The 20,691-nt window shown below is 46.2% G+C and overlaps 1 protein-coding gene across 1 annotated transcript in view; it reads right to left on the bottom strand.

Moving 5' to 3' along the window:
• Positions 1 to 1,826: 1,826 nt before the first annotated feature.
• FAM114A1 (family with sequence similarity 114 member A1) overlaps positions 1,827 to 20,691 on the bottom strand; it is a 68,789-nt gene continuing 49,924 nt past the window's right edge. The window contains exons 10-14 of the mRNA XM_055139372.1: positions 19,508 to 19,669; positions 17,816 to 17,955; positions 15,571 to 15,643; positions 6,562 to 6,615; positions 1,827 to 4,120 (exon numbers count right to left, since the gene is read on the bottom strand). Coding sequence (XP_054995347.1) covers positions 3,995 to 4,120; positions 6,562 to 6,615; positions 15,571 to 15,643; positions 17,816 to 17,955; positions 19,508 to 19,669 — 555 coding nt within the window. The 3' untranslated portion in view covers positions 1,827 to 3,994. The remainder of the gene's footprint in view (positions 4,121 to 6,561; positions 6,616 to 15,570; positions 15,644 to 17,815; positions 17,956 to 19,507; positions 19,670 to 20,691) is intronic.

Genomic DNA, 20,691 nt, shown 5'->3' with positions numbered 1-20,691 from the left:
CAGGGCTGGAGTGGTAGCACAATGGGCAGGCGCTCCAGCTGGGTTCAGTCCCCGGCAATTCACCTGAGTCCCACCAGGAGTGACCCTGGTCGCAGAGCCAGGAGTAAACCCTGAGCACCAACAGGTGTGGCCCCGAAACAAGCAAAACCAGCACCCAGACCCTCCACAGCTCTCACACACCCCTGGAGTCCGAGGCGGGGCGCTGGTCTCAGGCCCTGCACTCCCGAGACTGAGCTGAGGGTGCTGAGGGGGTGTGCATCCCACCAGAGCTGCCCTGGCCTCCGAGAGCGACCCCCTCATTAAACCCCGGGCTCCCGGAGCATCCCCGTGTGAGGCCCAGAGGAAAAGAAGCCTGTTCTCAGAAGGAAAATGAAGCCTAGCCTCTCTTTGCAGCGTGGGGACTCAATTTTGCTCATAAAAGTTGTATATAACAGGACCGATAAGCGATTTTTCTTGGTGGCATTTTGCTTTGAATTTGAAATGTGCTTTTGATGCTTTTTTATTTAATAAAGTGCAGGCCACAGGCCCATATTCATTATTTAAACTAGAAGATACTTTGCATGGGAGGTAACAGAAGGAAAAAAAAATATTCCAGGCCTGCTTTGTTGGGGTAATTGCACAGAGTCAAATGGACACGATTTATTAAAGACCGATGGAAGGAATATAAAACTTGCAAAGTGAGCTTACTAAATCATTCATTCAGGAACTCACTGACATTTGGCCAGCTCTGGAGACGGCTCTTCGCTAGGTTTTAAAGCGAAGCACAGCAACAATTATTTAAAAGCGATGCAGTGGGGGGAAATCGTGTTGAGTGCGAGTGGTTCTAGGGGGCGGCTATATTTGAAGTGATAACAAACCACACTTCTCCGGCCAGGAAGGAGGCTGCAGGACCAGCTCTCAGCCTATTTTTTCCGTCTGGCAGCCACAGATTTAAAGGTACATAAATAATAACGTAAATAATGTCAGCTACTTTCAGGAGAACAATTCTCTCATTATATATTTATTTTTGTTTCTTAGGGGCACAGCCAGCTGCATTCAGGGCTTACTTCTGGTTCTGTGTCCAGGAATCACTTCTGGTGGGGTTCAGGGAGTGGCGGGGGTGGGGGGGCGCGGAGCAGGGGCATATGCAGTGCTGGGAATTGAACAGAAGTTGGCCAAGTAAGTGTAAGGCAAGCGCACCTTAACCCCTGGACTATCTCTCTGTCCTCTCTCTCTCTCTCTCTCTCTCTCTCTCTCTCTCTCTCTCTCTCTCTCTCTTTCTCTCCCTCCCTCCCTCTCTCTCCCTCCCTCCCTCTCTCTCTCTCCCTCCTTCTCTCTCTCACTCTGCCCCTCCCTCCCTTGCTCTCTCTCTCTCTCTTTCTCTCTCTGGGGTGAGAGCACATCTGGCAGTGCTCAGGGCTTAGTCCTTGTTCTATGCTCAGGGATCACTGCTGGCAGGGCTCAAGGGCCCATCTGGGCTTCCCAGGTTACCCATGTGCCAGGCAAGCTGCTCTGGTTCCTCCTCTCTCATTTTAAAAACATATTTCTATTTTTCTCTTATGGTTAAATTTTTTGCTATGCACTAAATGCACACAGATAGGCTTCAAGGTGAGGTCTGGGAATTGGGTGCTTTTGAAAATATTTGTTTCTCTTTAACATTCCCAATTAACATCGATCAATCTTTCCAATGCTAAATATCTAATGTAAAGAAATATAAAATCTAAATCCTTTCCTCTGCTCACTCTCTAAAAAGTCTCAAATTTATGAAGAAATAATTGCACCATTTTCATCAGTTCATTGTGCTCTAGACTTAATAATAGAAACATTTCAGGCAATCAAAGAGCAAGTAGGAAAAAAAGCATCTTTAATTGATCCCACAGAGATTTTTTTTCCTAGATAGCAAATAAATTGTTCTTGGGTTTTCTAGTTGGCTGTTGCAGGAGATTCACCCATGAAATCTAGGGCAGAGACAAATGAAATGCTAACAAGTAGGATGCAATGAAAACAGCCCTCCCTCGCCTGGGTGGAACAAAGGCGGTTGACCTCATCAAGGGAAACAAAGCAAAAGAGAAGGGGATTTGCACCCTGGAACCCAGGCTTCATCTGCCCCCGAGCCAGCAGGCAAAACCGCTTGCATTTGTAGGGGCACTGATAGGGCTCTAGCCTAGGAATGTTCATCAGCATCATCTCTGGAGTGAGTGCAGGGGGGCCCACGGCCGAGCCCCTGCTGGCGTCAGGCTCCTCACTGCAGCTTCTCCCAGCCCATGCACCAGTCCAGCCTCCCTTGAGCCCGCACGTGCATTAGCAGCCAGGGTGCCACCTGCCACCAGCGAGTGTCATCAGTGGATTCCTGCTCAACTGCGGTGGACTGAGAATGCAGCCTGGGGGGTGCCGACCTCGCTGAGCTGAGCTGCTTTCACCCGAGTGCTCTGTGCACATGCCAAGCTGTGCTAGGAAGGCTGCCCCGGGCCCGTATGGGTCTTCGGGGCCTGCGGCTGTGGGTGTAGCATGACATCAGGGTCACCAGGATTATTTCCCCTGGAGTGCTGGTGATGGGAGTGGCCTGTGCAGCCAGAGATGCGCATGCACGGTCACTTGACCTCTCTCCCCTGGCCACTGGGGACTTCTTTTCATCTACAGTTTTACTCCACAGCTAGAGTCTGGGTGGGGAAAAAAAAAAAAAAGCAGATCCAGGAGCACAGAGAAAGATCACAGGGGCCAGGAGGCAGGTGGCAGTTAGGGCACACGCCAAGCAGGCAGCCGGCCCAGGTCCCACCCTGGCACCACAGTGTGGCGCCAGCACTGCTGGGCGCTGCCTCTGGTGGCCTCAGCATCCCTGGCACTGCAGGCCTGGGTTAGTTTCGTCACATCCTCAGGCCTTTGCACGGAAGTGCCAACCCAGCTGGCTGAGACTCTCCAGTGCTCCCCATCCTCTGCACAACCCCCGTCTCCTGAGCACCTGGGGGGCCCGGCACTCCCCACAAAGAAAATGACACTGAATCCTGGAGTGGCATAACATTTAGGAGTCACCTATTTACTTTGTCCTTCAAAACTGGGCAGGTTTAGGACAGCTACAAAGATTTAAGCATCTTAAGAAATATTATAGGGCTGGAGTGATAGCACAGCGGGTAGGGCATTTGCCTTGCACATGGCCAACCCGGGTTCGATTCCCAGCATCCCATATGGTCCCTTGAGCACCGCGAAGAGTAATTCCTAAGTGCAGAGCTAGGAGTAACCCCTGTGCACCATCGGGTGTGACCCTCCCCAAGAAAAAGAAATATTATAAGCTGCCTTTTTAGAATGTCTGCCTCTGCTGGTTTGATCATGTTCCTACTTGTGAGTAGGGGCTCAGCTAGTGCTGTTCTAAGAATGAATGGCTGCACAGAGACACAGATTTCTCCCTTACCGTAACAAGAAAAACCTCTAGGTAGTGTGATCATTTGTTTGTGTTTGTTTGGGGCCACACCCTGTGATGCTCAGGGCTTACTCCTGGCTCTGTGCTCAGGGATCACCCCTGGCAGCACTTGGGGGTGCGGGGCATACAGGGTGCCAGGGATCAAACCTGGGTCAGCAGCATGCAAGCAAACACCCTACCCGCTGCACTATCTCTGGCCCCGGTAGTGTTATCTTCTGCCCATGACAAGAATGTAACAGAACTTAAGTCCAGGCTAAGAATGACGTGGTGATGTCATTCCTATTGCAGAATGGGAACACTGAAGGTGGGCGTTTAAAGGATTCATTAACCAAAAAAAAAAAAAAAAATAGTCCAGGTCTGCTCGTTAACTTCTAAAATTGGCAGGCTTGGCCAGCAAAATGGAAAAGAACGAGATTTTCAGATGACAGGAAATGATCGCCAAGCGGTGCAAGTTTAAATTAACACACAAAAGGGCACAATTCCGTGTAAAAATAACAGGGTGGTCGGAAGAGGACGGACGGTCTCTTTACAGCTGGGTCCTCCGGCCGGTGCAGAGCGGCGCGGCGCGTGTCCGGCGGGGAACGTGCCTGCCAGCGCGGGTCAGAGCGGCGGGGCCTGGCCCGGGTCGGGGCTGGGCTTCGGGGCGGCCGTGTGGATGTGGGAGACCTGCAGCACCGGCAGCAGCAGCTGGAAGGCGTCCTGGATGTAGGTCGTGCTGTTGCAGCCCTGCGCCGGGGACAAGGGCCGGTTAGTGCCTAGCGCCACGGTCAGCGTCCCGCGGGGTCCCTGGCCTCGCCTCCAGCCCCTGCCGTGCTCCCCTTGTCCTGAGGGTGTGGAGAGCAAACCTCTTCCTGAGGCTACACTGTCCAGTACTTCTCTTTCTCTGCTCACAGGGGGAGGGAGTCATTTCCTCAGACTCAGGGTGCACCTGTATGGGGCGTGTGTGCGTGCGTGCGCGTACGCGCATGCGCACGTGTGTGCACCCTTACCACCCACCATCTGTCCTTACCTACCCTCTTCCCAGCGCAGCCCCACTGCCCTGAAATAACACAAAAGCACAGCCCAGAGCCCCAGGCTTGCTCTTACCCACAGCACAGTAAGCAAAGGGGTGCACCCCAGCTAAATAGGGATACTTAAAAAAAAAATCAGGGGCTGGAGCGATAGCACAGCGGGTAGGGCGTTTGCCTTGCACGCGGCCAACCCAGGTTCGATTCCTAGCATCCCAGAATATGGTCCCCCCAGGAGTTATTCCTGAGTGCATGAGCCAGGAGTAACCCCTGTGCATCGCCAGGTGTGACCCAAAAAAAAAGAAACAAACAAACAAAAATCACCGTAAGATATAGAGTCACAAAGTTGTTCCTGCTTTGATTTCATTCATATAATGTTCCATCACCCATTCCTTCCCCAGTGCACATTTCCCACCACCAACATCCCCAGTTTCCCTCCTGCCACCTCACTGCCCCTTCCCCCAGCCTGCCTCTATGGCAGCAGTCTCCCCCACCCCCCACCCCAGCCTTGGCATAATGATTTGCAGTACAGGTACTAAAAGGTTATCATGTAATAGAGTGACTATCATGTAATAGAGATAATTCTAGGCAATTATTCCTCGAACCTGGTCATTCTCCCATACATGTGGACTCCTTACATTTGGGTTGGATATTATGTTGTGACTTCCGTTCTGTGGGGTACACGGATAGTACCAGAAGGGTCATTTAAAAGTTAGGGTGACCAAAACATGAGAGAACTTCCACTGGGAGAATGAATAACCATGCAACCGTGTGTTCTTTAAGCCTGGGATATTGCCTGGCAAGGGCAGAAAAGAGAGTTTCTTGGGGTGGAGAGCTAGTACAGCGGGTTAAAGTGCTTGTCTTGCATGCAGCCGACCCAGGTTTGATTCCTGGTACTACATACAGTGTCCCTATGCCCCGCCAGCAGTGATCCCCAAGCACAGAGACAGGAGTATGCCCTGAGCACCTCCGGATGTGGCCCCCAAACAAAACAAAACAAAATAAGATTTTCTTTTCTCTTTTTGGGCCCCTCTCGGCAGTGTTCAGGGTCCAGGCCTGACTCTGCTAGGGGCTCGCTCCAGATGGGGTACAGGGAGCCTTGCGGGAGCCGAACCCAGGCCTCCTGCAGGCAAAGGCTGCACTGAGCACACTGCCCTCTCTCCTGGGTTCAGAAGAGATATTTGAATCCCACCTCTGGCAGGAGCTGGCCCTACAGCCTCGGGCCCCCTCCCCTGGCTCTGTCCCGCAGCGTGGCTGTTCCCTAAACAACATGCCAGGTGTCACTGTTTGCCACTTGGGTAGTTTTTCTTCACGGTCATTCCTTAAAAAACACCGCCTGAATCTCTGCTTGGAAGTTTGGTGAGTTCCACATTTTGTCAGTCCAGCAAAACAGGAGAGGACCCGCAATGCCTATGTTCTAACTCATTTCTCACCACCTGGGGGCCTCCCATCAGTTGGAGTCTGGTCCCTCTGGGAGGTCTACCTCACTAGTGTGTGTGTGTGTGTCTGTGTCTGTGTGTGTGTCTGTGTTGGGGGGGTGCGTGCATGTGCGCACGCATGTGTGTCTCAGCCATGCTGAATCTCATCCACAGTAATTTTTTTCCCCCGGGGCCTCTGTTCTCTTATGTCTCTGCTCTGGCCAGGCCCCTGCAGCGGCAGTAGGTCCCGGGCCAGGAGATCACGTCCTGGCGAGCAGACCCCAGACACCAGAGAAGAGCAGGGACTGGACATTTCCCCGGTCACTTCTGTCTCTGGGAACAGAGAGCCCAGTGAAACCAGACGTTGCTCTGAATAGAGAGGTGTACCCACTTTCACAAAGTCCCCGTTGGGCACACACTCCACGGCAGCCAGTAATCACACTGTTAAATCTGGTGTCCCACTTGGCAGCACCAATCAGCTTCTGCCTGAGTAAAAGGTGATAGCAATAGCAGGCAAACTTAGCGTTTCTCTTTAGAATCAGAGATTCTTGAAAATGAGGTATTTTTGCCTCACTCCTGGATTTAGAGGTGGTGGAGCTACACCAATGAACTTAGAAAAAGGAAAAAAGAATTATTGTGGATGAGATTCAACATGGCTGAGACACATGCACACACACATATACACACACATTAACACTCACGTTTGCGTGATTCAAAAGCATTTCTCCGGGCGGCAACTTACCTCTACATATACACTATTGATCATGGGGTTAAGGACCTCGGCCTTCTTGTCGCTCTGTGGAATCAAAGGATGGAACCAACAGGTTAGGTGCTTAGACGTTAAGGCTTGTCACATGAAACTGAAGCCTCGGCTTAGAGGGGAAGGGTGTGTGCTGGAGCTAGTGTGGAAAGTTATAAGGGCAAGTTAGGGGGGGAAGGCGAACGGGGGTCAACCAGCAGCAGCTCCCGCAGCACCCACGTCCCCACTTGTGGAAAAATGGGAAGCAGCTTCGATGGAAGGCACAGCCTCCCCTCACTCCGACAGAAGGGAAAGCCACGGAATTTATTCCTTTGGCTCCTAGAGCAGGGGGAGGGGACCCAGGACCCGGGGCCCAAGAGCAAGCAGGAGAGGGTGCAGGGAAGCAAGCCCCTGGCCTGGCTTCTAAGGTGGTCAGGGTGAAATTTGTTAACTCTGGGCCGCTCAATTCCTTGGGGTTATATTATTAATTTTAATTTTTCAATCCAGGGCCCCAAACAGGTCAAGCATGTGCTCTGCCACTCAGCAAGTGCTTTTTTGAAGGTACCCAGGAAAAGCACAGAAGGTGCCTGTGGTGGAAATTCTAACTTGGGTTGTTCCTAAATGTCTAGACTCTATATGAGTGGGGCAGTTTATACGAAGGGGGTGACTCAGCCGAGCTTTTCCTCATCCTCGGGAGGGACAGGAGCACACTGACGGCAGACCTTGCTTGGAATCTGGCAATCTAGGAAACTCAGTTCATTTGGACAGAAATTCTCAGGGTAGGCACAGTGATCCACCACTTAAAGGCCAGAAAATAGGGATCAAGAAGCGTGAGGTATGCATTTAAGATCACAGAGCAAGACATTCTTGTTCAGATCATAGTAGCACTGTAGCACTGTCGTCCTGTTGTTCATCAATTTGCTCGAGCGGGCACCAGTAATGTCTCCATTGTGAGACTTGTTGTTACTGTTTTTGGCATATCGAATACACCACAAGAAGCTTGCCAGGCTCTGCCGTGCGGGTGGGATACTCTCGGTAGATCATGTTTTTTTTTTAAAAAACAGTTTGAAGCTTGTAGAATGAGACTTGAGTTTTATAATGTCACACAGAAAACTTAACTCGAAATGGATTATGGACCTGAATAAAAGAATTGAAACCATAAAACAGAAGAAAACAGGCAGAAATTTCTCTGACACTGACCTTAGTAATAACTTTGGGACTGATCATAAATACAAGAGAAATAAGAGTGAAAGTAAGCAAATGACACTATGTCAAACAAAAAGTTTCTGCCCAGTGGAAAAATTATTGCCCAAAGGAAAAGACATGCTGCAGTGCTGGCAGAGGTATTTGCGATCATATATGGGGCATGGTATTAATCTTTAACTGATACAAAGAAACAGCATTAAGAAACAAACATAAAATGGGCAAAAGAGAATCCACCCCAGAAGAAAAATAATACAGATGGCCAACAAACACACGGAAAGATGGGCCATCATCACGTGTCATCTGCAAAATGGCAGCCAAACCCACAATGAGATGCCATCGCAGACCTAGGGGGATGGGTCTTAGCCCGAAAGATAGGCGCCAAGTCCTGGAAGAGAAGGAAGAAAAGGGAACCCTCTGCACGAGGCGGATATCAACTGGGGCAGCCACGATGGAAAAGAGCGTGGGAATTTGTGATTCTTAGTGGTGGAATATGTGCACTGGTGAAGGGATGGGTGCTCGAGCACTGTATAACTGAGACTTAAGCCTGAAAGCTTTGTAATTTTCCACAAGGTGATTCAGTAAAAAATTTTAGAAATAAAAATAAAATAAAAATAATGAAGAAATGAAATACCCGATGGTCTGGTGATTCCACTCTGCGCATCTATCCTACTAGAAAAACACTAATTTGAAAATAGGAGGCTCTAGACACACTTTTGTGTTCACTGAATCATGACAGTAGCCAAGAGCTGGAACATGAAGAGGCCATCAAGGGATAAGCAAAGGGTGAGCAGGTGATGCTCCCCAGTATCTCCAGAGCAGCACTGGGGTACTTCCCCCCACCAGAAAAAGAATGAAATCTTACTGTTTCTGAAGGGAATGCCTTGCCACAGTGGCAGGGTGGGGTGGGGGGGAGATGGGATTGGGGAGGGTGGGAGGGACACTGGGTTTACCGGTGGTGGAGAATGGGCACTGGTGAAGGGATGGGTTCCAAACTTTGTATGAGGGAAGTATAAGCACAAAAGTGTATAAATCTGTAACTGTACCCTCACGGTGATTCTCTAATTAAAAATAAATAAATTAAAAAAAAAATCTTACTGTTTCTAACAACTTAGATAGATCTAGCAGTGCTCAGGGGATCACATGTGATGCCAGGAACTGAATTTGGATTGGCCAAATGCAAGGCAAGTGCTTTAACCGCTGTGCTATCTTTCTAGCCCCTTCATTGTTATTATAAAAAAATACTGAATTAACAATGGTGGAGGGATTCTGGCATTCCAGAGGTGGGCACAGCAAGGCAGCACATCAGTGTATGAAAAGAAAGAGGTGGAGCATCTTGGGCATTGATTTGGTGGCAAAGATGCAGTAACACATCAAAACTATAAATGTTAACATGATGGTAGCAAATAAAGGTCAAATATTTTCTAAAAATTGCAGTAAGTTTCTGTGAGAAGGTGATTGTGACCAGATTTCGCGCGCGCACACACACACACACACACACACACACACACACACACACACACGGGGTCTGTTCATGAAGATTCTTCACCTTTAAAATTTAATTAAAATTTCTGCCCTTGGGGACTGGAGCATAATGGGTAGGGTGTTTGCCTTGCACACAGCTGACCCGGGTTTGATTCCCAGCATCCCAGATGGTCCCCTGAGCACTGCCAGGAGTAATTCCTGTGTGCAAAGCCAGGAGGCAACCCCTGTGCATTGCCAGGTGTGACCCAAAAAGAAAAAAACGAACACAAAAAAAAAACAAACTTCTGCCCGTGGCTTATTAGTGAGACTAAAGTTGGATGCCGCTCTTTTTAAGAGGAAAGATTTTCTTACATATTACAACACAGATGATTGCTGAGGACATTAGGATAAGTGAAATAAGCCACCAGAAACGCCAAACAAAATCAAACCAACAAATATTGCATGATGTTTTTTCCCACAGTCCCTAGTGTAGGCAAATTTCCTGTGGCAGACAGTAGAAGGACGGCTGCCGGGCTGCTGGGCCAGGCGGAGGGAGGGGACGCAGAGCTGTGTTTACTGGCTCCAGAGGGCTCATCTGGGGAGATGAAAAGGCCCAAAGAGTGGTTGCTCAATATGCAAATACAGAACACTACAGAATTGTGCACTTTAAAATGGCTAAGTTGGGTTGGGGGGGCTGGATCGATAGCACAGCGGGTAGGCTGTTTGCCTTGCACGTGGCCAGCCCAGGTTCGAATCCCAGCATCCCAAATGGTCCCCCGAGCACCGCCAGGAGTAATTCCTGAAGGCAGAGCCAGGAGTATTACCCCTGTGCATCGCTGCGTGTGATCCAAAAATAAAAATAAAATAAAATAAAATAAAATAAAATAAAATGGCTAAGGGGCTAACCTTAATGTTGTGTATATTAAAAGGAAAACAAGGTAAAGAAATTACACTGCCTAGATCATACTAAAATGGCACTAAAACAATCTATCCAGGAGCCAGAGAAGTGGCTCAAAGGGTTGCTTTGCACGTGGAGCCCAGGCTAGAGTCATGGAACGACTCCTGTGAGTCTCTGGATGTGGCTCCCAACTGTGTCTAGATGAGAGAGGTTCTTTATCTTCCTTTGAGGGTGGCGACTGAAAATTTGCAGATGGATTTGTAGGTTTCTTATTTGCTTACTTTTGTTCTGGTCCAAGTTTTTATTTGTTGATTTATTTATACTTTCAAAAGCAAACCTGGGTACTTGATTATAGGGTATATCTGGCAGATCAACAGCAGAATGAAAACATGCTTCCTCACAACTTGTAAACAGATCTGCAGATCCTGGTTTGCAAAACACGAATATAAATATAAATATAAAGCACGGGCCAGAGAGCCTGTTATAACACAGGAATTTGAAAGGTGAGAGCTAGTGCTCCGGGGTGTCATTAGCATTACCTCCACCACTGGTCTGTGGATCAGTACATGGTCTTCTCTGCCTGTAATGTTCAGTCTTGGGCCAGGGATGTGACTCAGCAGAACATAGGATTTGCATGTATAAGACCCTGAGTGGATCCCCAATGCCTCAAGGGGCCCCTTGCCAATATCCAAACCGCAGTCCTTGTGGGAGTGGACCTCCTGGCCCTCCTGGCTCTCTGATGGCTCTGTACCACTGCCAAGTGGCCCCACATCAACAAAAATGGCAATAAAAATGTGATGCTGGAGCTACAATACAGCATGAAGATGACCTGAGTTCAATTCCTGGCACCCCATAGAACTCCCCAAGTTCCACCATGTATCATTGTATCACTGTGTCACTGTCATCCCATTGCTCATCGATTTGCTTGAGCGGACACCAGTAACATCTCCATTGTGAGACTTCTTGTTACTGTTTTTTGGCATATCGAATATGCCATGGATAGCTTGCCAGGCTCTGCCGTGCAGGCGAGATACTCTCTGTAGCTTGCCAGGCTCTCCGAGAGGGACGGAGGAATTGAACCCGGGTCGGCCATGTGCAAGGCAAATGCTGTGCTATTGCAAACCTGCTGTGCTATCACTCCAGCCCAAGTGTCGAGTATGCCCTGAGCACCACAACATTGGGTCTGGAGAGACCAGGGTTAAGACATTGCCTTACACATGGCCAACCCCAGTTCTGTCCCCAGCACCACATGATTCTCTGAGCATGGTCCGGCACAGCTCCGGAGGCCCCCAGCACTGCTCTCCTGACCTGGGTCATCTCAGAGGCCTGGGCAGTATCACATCACAGTACATCCTCGCACGAAGCTGCTGACCTAGCTGGCCCAGAATCTCTGAGAGGAATTCCCCCTGCCAAATAAAATAAAACATTCAATCCACTCATAGATGATAAATAATTAAAGGAACAGGAGTGAGGGCAATCTACTTCCCCTCACCATACCCAGAAGACTTTATGGTAAACACAAGCATAGAAATGAAATACATCTTCACAGACAGTTCCCTTTCTCTGACATAAGTCTACTGAGGCCCACGTAATGTCTTGCTCTGGGAAACCATAATGGAGTCTTGGGAGAAAGCTCTTTAAGAACCCAGTCATTTTAGTAAGTAACCAGAAAATCCATTATGGTATTTGCTTTCATGTTTATTTGATTATCAATAAACCTCTAAAACATAATCAAAACGAGGGCAATAAAATGACATTGGTTTTCAGAATCAATGAGATGTGCAAGCAATTTAAATAGAGTCTGGAGAGCAATATACATTCATTAACTTCAAGTTATGAATAATGGCTGTTTTGGAGAACAGAAATAATGACTTGACGTAAATGATTTATCATAGCACAAGATAAGGTTATTGTGCTGGGGAGATGACATTTTAGTAAACTACTTAGAGTGAACCTTCTCTTTAAAAAAAAGTCTTGTTGCTTGAGTTTGTGAATGCAGCTCTGCACAACATAATGCATGTACATATATATGTATATATATTCTATATAATAAATATACTTCAAGGGCATATGCATCTGCTGGAACTATATTGCCTGAAATGTAGATTGAAGGAGCCAGAGAGAGAACAGAGGGGTTAGGGTGCTAGCTTTGCATGTGGCAAACCCTGGTTTGATCTCTGACATCTCATATGGTCCCTGAAGCACTGTGGGAGTGACCCTTGAGCACAGAGCCAGGGGTGAGCCCTGAGCATCATTGGATGTGGCCCAATTCCCCCTGAGAGCTCCCCAAAGAATATAGACTGCAGGGCAGGGGGCAGCTCTATAGGACCGAAGCACATGCTTTCCATGTAGGCATGTGGGAATACAGGGTTAATCCCTGACAACATGACTCCCCAGGCTCTGCTGGGAGTGACCCTCAGCACCGAACTGGATACAGACCCTGAGCATCATTGCGTGTGATGCCAAAACAAACAAACAAACAAACAAACAAACAAAACAGACTACAGATCAGAACAGAATTATCACTTGGAAACCTGAATCTGAGAAATGCGGACACTGAGCCCTTGATCCGGAAATGCTGAATCGGAATCTACATTTTCATAGGTTCTTCAGGGAATGGTCTGAGAAGTACCATGTGCAAGTCCAATATTTTAAGAGGAAACAGAAAGCAATACAATGAATATTGTTCATGAATACAAGTTCATGCTTACCATGATGACTGAAGTCATATACCACTCATTCACACAGACACCTACACCCACATTGGTAAAGAACCACAAGGAACCAAACGCTCCGCTCTCTGTCCGTGGGGTCTGATGGCAACCGTCTGTCAGCTGAGAGTATGGGGTGAGAAGTTTGCTCCTCCCCAAAGGAACTTTGAGAAGAGGGTGCGGGAGAATCTTGGGAAGGCACATCTCTTAGACCATCCTCTGCTTATGACCTGGTTCATCTGCATGAAGCAGGCCACTACTACAGCCTGGGCACTGTCTGCCTCAGATAACATGGGACCACACTGGGTGGGAGTGGTAGGACAGCAGGTAGGGCATTTGCCTTGCCCACAGCTGACCCAGATTCAATCCCCAGCATTCTATATGGTATCCTGAGCACCCTCCAGGAGTAATTTCTGAGTGCAGAGCCTGGAGTAGGGTCTGAGCATCACTGTGTGTGGCCCCCAAACAAAACAAAACAAGACAAAATAAACGTCAACCACATAAAGCACCTGGTAATGAACTATTCCATTCCCATCAGTGACACCCTGCCCCCTGCCCATCCACACTTTGTCTCTGTACAGTCCTGCTCTCACGCCGAAGGTGAAAAAGCTGATCCTTTATAAAACAGAAACCACATGCAGACACGCGCACAGAATGATATGGGACATGCACCCCCTCCCCCATCCCTTATTAACCACTACAGAAGTACAAGACCCATACATCTCTAGGTGGGTGCAGAAAGGTTTAAAAGAAAGGTTTTCTATTTGCTTCCCCTGGCTTCCAGGGTGAGTATGTAATGTGAATGGTCTGCAAAGGAAGAACCAGAAGCTACTCTTCAAAAGCCTTTCAAAGCTGAGACTAGACATACGCCAACTGGTAATATTTTTCTCTTGTTTTATGATGAGGTGTGCCTTTTACAGCAAAAGAAACTCATTAAAATGAAAAGACATCAGAACTGCATCGGGAAAATAGTTGTACAACATAAATCTGACAATGAGATAATATTCAGAGAGTATCAGGAACTTGCAGAACTCAATAATTACCACAAAAACAATCCAGAAGATAGTGACTTTGAGCACCGTCTTCCAGCTTAATGGCTGGTTGTCAATGAAGCTCTTTCTTGGCCCATAAAAAAATAGAAACAAAGCAAAACATACTGATAAGCTATTCAATTAAAAATTTGACAGAATAACTGAAAAGGCACTAAGGAAGATACACATATGGATAACAGGTCCATGAGAAAAATAATCATTACTGTCAGAAAAATGCAAGTCAGAAGTACAATGAGCTATCCCTTCATACCTGTGAGAATGGCTAGGAACAAAAGGTACTGATGAGGGTGTAGAGAGAGGAAACTCTCCACTCTTTCGAGTATAAATTGATTCAGTCCCTGTGAAGAGCAGCATGGAGAGTTCCAAAATGTTGAAAGAGATTGACCATTCAACCCAGCACTTCCACTCCTAGGTGTCTATCTAAAGACTTTGGATTGGAAAAGATAAATGCATCATAATGTCAACTGCAAACTTATTAGGGTCAAAATCTGGAACTAACCCAAGTGCCTAATGTCAGGTGATTGGATGCAATTGTGAGCGTGCTCGAATGTGAATGAGCATGCGTGCGCGCACACACACACACACAGAGTGAACACAGTAGAACAGTACAAGATGAAAAGTTTCCCTTTGCTACAACATGGGTGGAATTGGAGTAGTCATGCTAAGCAAAATAAGTCAGAAGGAGAAAGACAACAAACACCAATGATCCCTCATACAAACCAGGGACAAGTGAAGGCAAACCAAGACAAACCCTTGGAGTCTATCTGTAGAACAAATGTTACTAGAAGTGGGCAAATAGGAACACAGAGTGCAGAGGTCTCGGGACTGTGAGGGGAGGGTTCAGGAACTCAGGTGGAGGGGGGGTCCTGGACTCAGGTAGTGGAGGGTCCTGGGACTCGGGTAGGTGGAGGGCGTAGTATGGTAACAAGCAATTGAAAGGGTGTGGACCTGTGTTCATAAAACATACACCGTGTTCTAGACCAACTGAATCCGATAAGAAAAAAACCAATAAATAAAAAGGGTTGAAAGAACTTTCAGTAAACTTCAAAAAATACAGTAAAGTTTCTATTTTTATTAGAGAACATAAAGTCAAAGTCTAACAATAGAGAAAGGAAACTTTTTTTAACCTTGTGTGGATTATAAACTATTCTGTGAGGGCAACCGTGAATTCAAGTCTTGAAAAGAAACGATTTTAATAGAGATTCATGAATTATGGAACAGAGATAAGTAAGTAATGAAAGTATTAGGCACTTATTTTTTAAAGAAAGAGAGGTCTGGAAACACAGCCAACATCTGCAGTCTGAGATGACTAGAATCTGATCAGGGGAGAGACTTAAGCTGCCTGAAGTTGAAAAAAGTGCTCTTGACTTAGATTTCTAGGTGATTAGCTGCCAAAGAAGGCGCTGAACCTTCCAGCTTTATCTCCTAGCCCCTCAGAGATCCATCTTCCCTACAAAGGTGGAATGAGGGGTGGAAAGAAACAGCTCAAGCAGTAGAGCACAAATCTTGCAGGCACGAGGTGCTGAATTCCATCCCTGGCACTGCACGGCCTGAGCACTGAACCATCCAGCCCACACAACTGGGCCAACTCTCTCTGGGAGCTGCCCCTGGGTCCCCAAGCACCACAGACAGCTTCCCCAGCCCCCTCCCCAAAGGAGTGAAAACAGAAGCATTATAGCATTACCCCGACCGTGGTTAAACAAGTTGTAAACTTCTTGGATAGGGTAGCAACTTCTTTGCACATTGCAGTAGTTAATCTGAAAGAAGAAAAGAGGTTTGGGGATGTTTAATAAAGTCGAATGAAATAACTGAACGGCCCCTATTAACACGCTCCTCCGTGAGGAAGAACAGCTTGCAAGTTTGAAGATGCTCTGTCGAAACCTTTTCCTCAGTAATCTTCCGTGATTCATAGGCACCGTTTAATCTAATTCTAATATTAGTTTTCTCTGCCTGTTTAATTAAAGAATAATCATCTAAATCACCCTGCCTCTCTTCTAGAACCAAAAGCATAGGCAGGAAAATACCAGGCTTGAGCATCACATGTGTAGGTTCTTGCCAAGTGTTTCTCTCCCTATACAGCCTCCTGCCTCAACGCCTTGCTGAAGTTTCCTAACAGACGGTGTGATCGCTACCAACCTCTCCCCCAGTACTTTGGGGATGCATTATCATATTTAACCTTAATATAATCCATAAGGTCATAGTGGCCTTATGGATTATATTATTATTCCCATATTATAGATAAAGAAGCTGATACCTAAGGAGGTGAAGTAATGAAGTAACTTGCTTAGGACACACAGTAGTGATAGTTCTAGGTTCAAACTCAGATGTCTCTTGATCTCTTGATCACCTTTATACATGTCTCAGAGTAAAGATCCTATAGAATATGCTTTTTTTTTAGAATGTTTTTAAGACATGAATAGTCCCAAGTTTTTTCCAGTTATGAATCCACTTCCAGGTATACTGCCCCAAGAAAACAACACAAGACGGACACAGATATTTAACCAATATGATTTTGGGCGTAACTAAAATACAGATGATGGCCAAATCTGGAACCATCTAATGAGAGCAGGTACAAGCAAATTGAAAGAGTATGTTGAGATACATGTATCTTTTTCTCTACCTATCTATCTGTGTATCCATCTATCTTGACTTTGAACCACACCTGGCAGTGCCCGTGTTAGTGGGCTAGCATTCCTGGCTCCATTCTCAGGGTACCCGATGTGGCGGCAAAGATTGAACCAGCATTAGATGCACGCAAAGCAAGTGCCTTAACCCCCTTGACCTACTCTCCAGACCAGAATCCATTTATTTTTAAAACACTCTTGTATAATAAGGATATATTTGAATCTGTCCTGATGTTTTAACAAATAGGCAGCTATATAAAAGTAAATTATTTTCTAGCTCTATACCAACTATTTTTTGTATAAAAAGTTACCTATATACACTTTTTAATTCCAATCAATGACCTACTAATAACAGCTATGATTTATTGAAGAACACGTGACAGTACATATACATATAAAGAAATCCTAGCAATGGGGCTTGCGTTAGTGACCATCATTCCCTGGGTGATCACAAAGACCCACCTGGGACATGTAGAGCCAGTATAATTCTCTAGGATGTGTGTGTGTTTGTGTGTGTGTGTACGAGGGGGTTGGCATATTTTTGTTAAGCTGACTGAGATGCTGTATTAAGCAGTCCTTTTCCCACTCACGTGGCATGTTGACAATGTAATTACCCAGTACAATGTTGTACTTTCTGAGACAGTTCTCTTAAAATAAACACTCATTTAACTCTGAATGATTTAGGATGGCTTCCCTTAAATCTCTTTATAAATAATTCCTGGAATGTCTAGTCAATTAATAATCTCACCAGCACAATGGTTTCTTGAGAGTAATTCCTTAAGATGACCACAGAAGAATGAAATTACTTGATTTGAAGGAAATACTTATAGTGAGTGTATACATGTTTGTGTGTGCATGTGTACATGTATCTGCATGTATATGATTCATGAATACAAAAAAGCGCCAGAGAGAGGCCAGAGACAGTGCAGTGGGTAAGGTGCTTGCCTTGCATGTGGCTGACCTGGGTTGATCACTGGCACCCATATGTTCCCCCTGTGCCCACGAGGGTGATACCTGAGCAAAGAACCGGCACACAGCCTCCTGAGCATAACTGGGTGTTGCCCCAAAACAACAACAACAAATAGAACAGGGTAGGAGAGACAGCAGAGGGGGCAGGGCACTTGCTCTGCACATAGCTGACCTGAGTTTGATCCCTGGCCCACATATGGTGGTTCCCTAGTCACATAAGTGATCCCTGAGCTCAGAGCAGGGAGTATGCCCCGAGCATCGCTGGTTGTGACCGCAAAACTTAAAAAGTTATTTTTTAAAAAAAATTTAAAAACAAGAATTAGAAGTAACACTTACTTGATGAGAACTTTTGCTTGGTCCTGAGCTGATTTTTCCTCTTCTTGTCCATGAAGAATTAATTCTGCAACTTTATGGAGCTGCTCAATGCAGCGGGCCGTCACCTCTGCCAGACTCTCGATGGAGAGCCTGCAGACTTCCTGAAAGAAACAACGTAGAAAAATAATTATTCACACATTTAAAACATGTTTTAAAGCACTGGATGAAAATATGAAGGACATACAAAAAAATCAGTTCATGCTTTATATTGCCCAACATGATAGCTTTGAAGGTAAGTATATACTTGTGACATCATTTTCACGTCAAGGTCAAAAATGTATCCATCACCTCCGAAAGTTTTAGCAGATGCTTTAAAAAAAATACGCTGTATTTTTATTTAAAAAGCAAGTCATTCATTCAAACCTCCAATCCCCCAAACAAAATATGACCTAAAAACTTACCTGAAGGTTAATGGGCATATCTAAGACTTGTGTGAAGGAAATGTGCCTATAAAATGAAGCGCCACAGAGCAATGTCACACGCACAACAGGCAGTTCTCAAGAATGGATGTGGCAGGCAAGTGAATTAATAGACCTCAACCGACATCACTTTTTAGAGTGACCTAATTTTAAAAAGTGACTTTCTCTCAAACTAAAATTCAATATAAGATGAACTTATTTCAAACTCATTTTTGAGCAGGATATAAATCATGTACAAGGAAATATATTAAACTACAGGATCAAAACTGCAGCAATGAAAACAGTTTTTTTCAAAAAGCTTCAATTACTTCATTAGTTATGAGGCATAAAGACTTTTTTTTTTTTAAGTGAAACAGATTTTATTTGGAGGGTTTTAGGAAGGGAAGAAGGGAGAGAAAGTGAGAGAAGAGTAATGTGCTCAAGTGAGAATGCGGGTTTCTCCCGACACACCATGCAGCATGAGATATGGAAGTACACGTCAAAGAGGGGAGATGCAGGTGACACGTGTGCTCAGCCATGTGGGCACAAGCAGCACATGGGCTCGGGAAGCATATACACCCATAAAGACGTTGTATAGTTACAAATTTGCATACGAGATGGAACTTTATCCTAAAGATAAATCAACTCTGTTCATAAAGCTCCTTTCTTTTCTTTGAAATTTTAATTATAAAGCTATGGAGAAAAGTGACAAAATCTAAGTTAAGTCATAAATTGTCTTGGCATAGAATACTTTTGTGCATTAATACATTAATACTGATTTCTTTTTTTTCTTTTTTCTTTTTTCTTTCTTGGGGGGTGAGGATATTGGACTATGCCAGGAGATTGTTCAGGTCTTAATCCTGACTCTATACTCAGGGATCACTTCTGAGTGCTCAGGGTGCCAAGGTTCAAATTGGGGTCAGCCTTATACAAGACAAGTGCCTTACCTGCTGTACTATCTTTTAGGCATTTGTATTTTGTGTTTTGCTTTATTTAGTTTGGGGGAGCACACCCAGAAGTGCTGGAGGGGTTACTCCTAACACAGTGCTCAGGGGGCTATATGATGTCTGGGACTGAACTTGGGGCTCCTACACGCAAGCTCGCATTCCAGCCCTCCCAACATGTCACTGACCCTAGTTCCTATATTTCTATAGAGTACAAAGGAAACCCAAATGGCCGTCCCCTCACTCAAAATTAGGTGGCTAAAATATTAACTAACACATCTCTTGAGGCGAATCATCTCAAATGCATTTACCTCAATTGTCCTTGTTGTTTTTCCTCCCTTGCCTTCTTCTTTGGAGATTTCAGATTTCTCTGCCTTGTCTTCCTTTTCAGTTTTGTCTTCTGACTCATCTGTCAAATCTATGGACCCAATGGTCTGATCTTCTTCCACCCACTCGTGAGCTTTCTTCATGGCCTGCAGAAACATCCGAACACCCAATCAAAGCTATACACTGATTGTGCAAACAAGCAGAATGGGAAATTTCAACCCAGGAGATGACTCAGTGGCAAAAGCACCTGCCGGGTCAGTGTGAGGCCGTGAGTTTGGACCTGGGGTCACCCACGGGTGCTGGGCACAGTCTTATCAGCTTTGTAGCCTGGAGCCTGTCCTCGGCCCTACACTGTTACTAAAGTATATGGTCCCCATAGAGTGTTCTAACTAAATGGTGCACTGGTGCCAGGGGAGTGACCCCCAGAAGTATCTGTGTGGGCAGGCAGGTCTCTCAGTCAGCACGATTGCCAAAGTGTGTCAGCACCACAGTGAAAAGTGTGTGGCCCCTGGTAAGCATCACAATCAACTTTTGTATGATCCCCATCATCACAACAAGAAGGGAAGGGGGGCCAGAGAGACAGTACAGTGGGCAGAGCTGCACCTGTCTTGATGCAGCCAACAGGTTCAATCCTGGTCCCACATGTGGCCCCCCAAGCCCGCCAGGAGTGATCCCTGAGTGCAGAATCAGGAGTAAGACCTAAGCACTGCTGGGTATGTGCCTCCCCTGCAAAAAAGTGAGAAATTTCAACTTTAGGGTTAGGATCAAGTTGCCATAAACTTGAAAGGTGTGTGTTCAAAGAGGGAGGGACAGTTTATTCACTTAAAAGCCTCCTGTTGCAGGCGGGGGAAGGGAGGTGCAGCGGGGGTGGGAAGGAACCTTCGGACACTAACAGGAGAGGTAGACACTGATGCTGGGATTGGAGCACTGTTTGCCTGAAACTCAACTCTGGATAACTTTATAAATCATGACGCCTTAATAAAAAAAATCAAAACAAACAAACTGGTGTTGAGACTAGACAGACCGACCAGTGGGTAGGATGTGTGCCATTCACACAGCTGATCTGGGTTCAGTCATAGCCACCACATATGATCCCCTCAAGCCTATCAGGAGTGACCTGAGCACAGAGCCAGGAGTAAGCTTTGGAGGGCCCCATCTTCCCCTCCCC

This window comes from Sorex araneus, chromosome 5 (genome assembly GCF_027595985.1).
Source record: "Sorex araneus isolate mSorAra2 chromosome 5, mSorAra2.pri, whole genome shotgun sequence".
In the NCBI taxonomy this organism is placed as follows: domain Eukaryota; kingdom Metazoa; phylum Chordata; class Mammalia; order Eulipotyphla; family Soricidae; genus Sorex; species Sorex araneus.
This window is presented reverse-complemented; position numbering and strand designations above follow the sequence as displayed.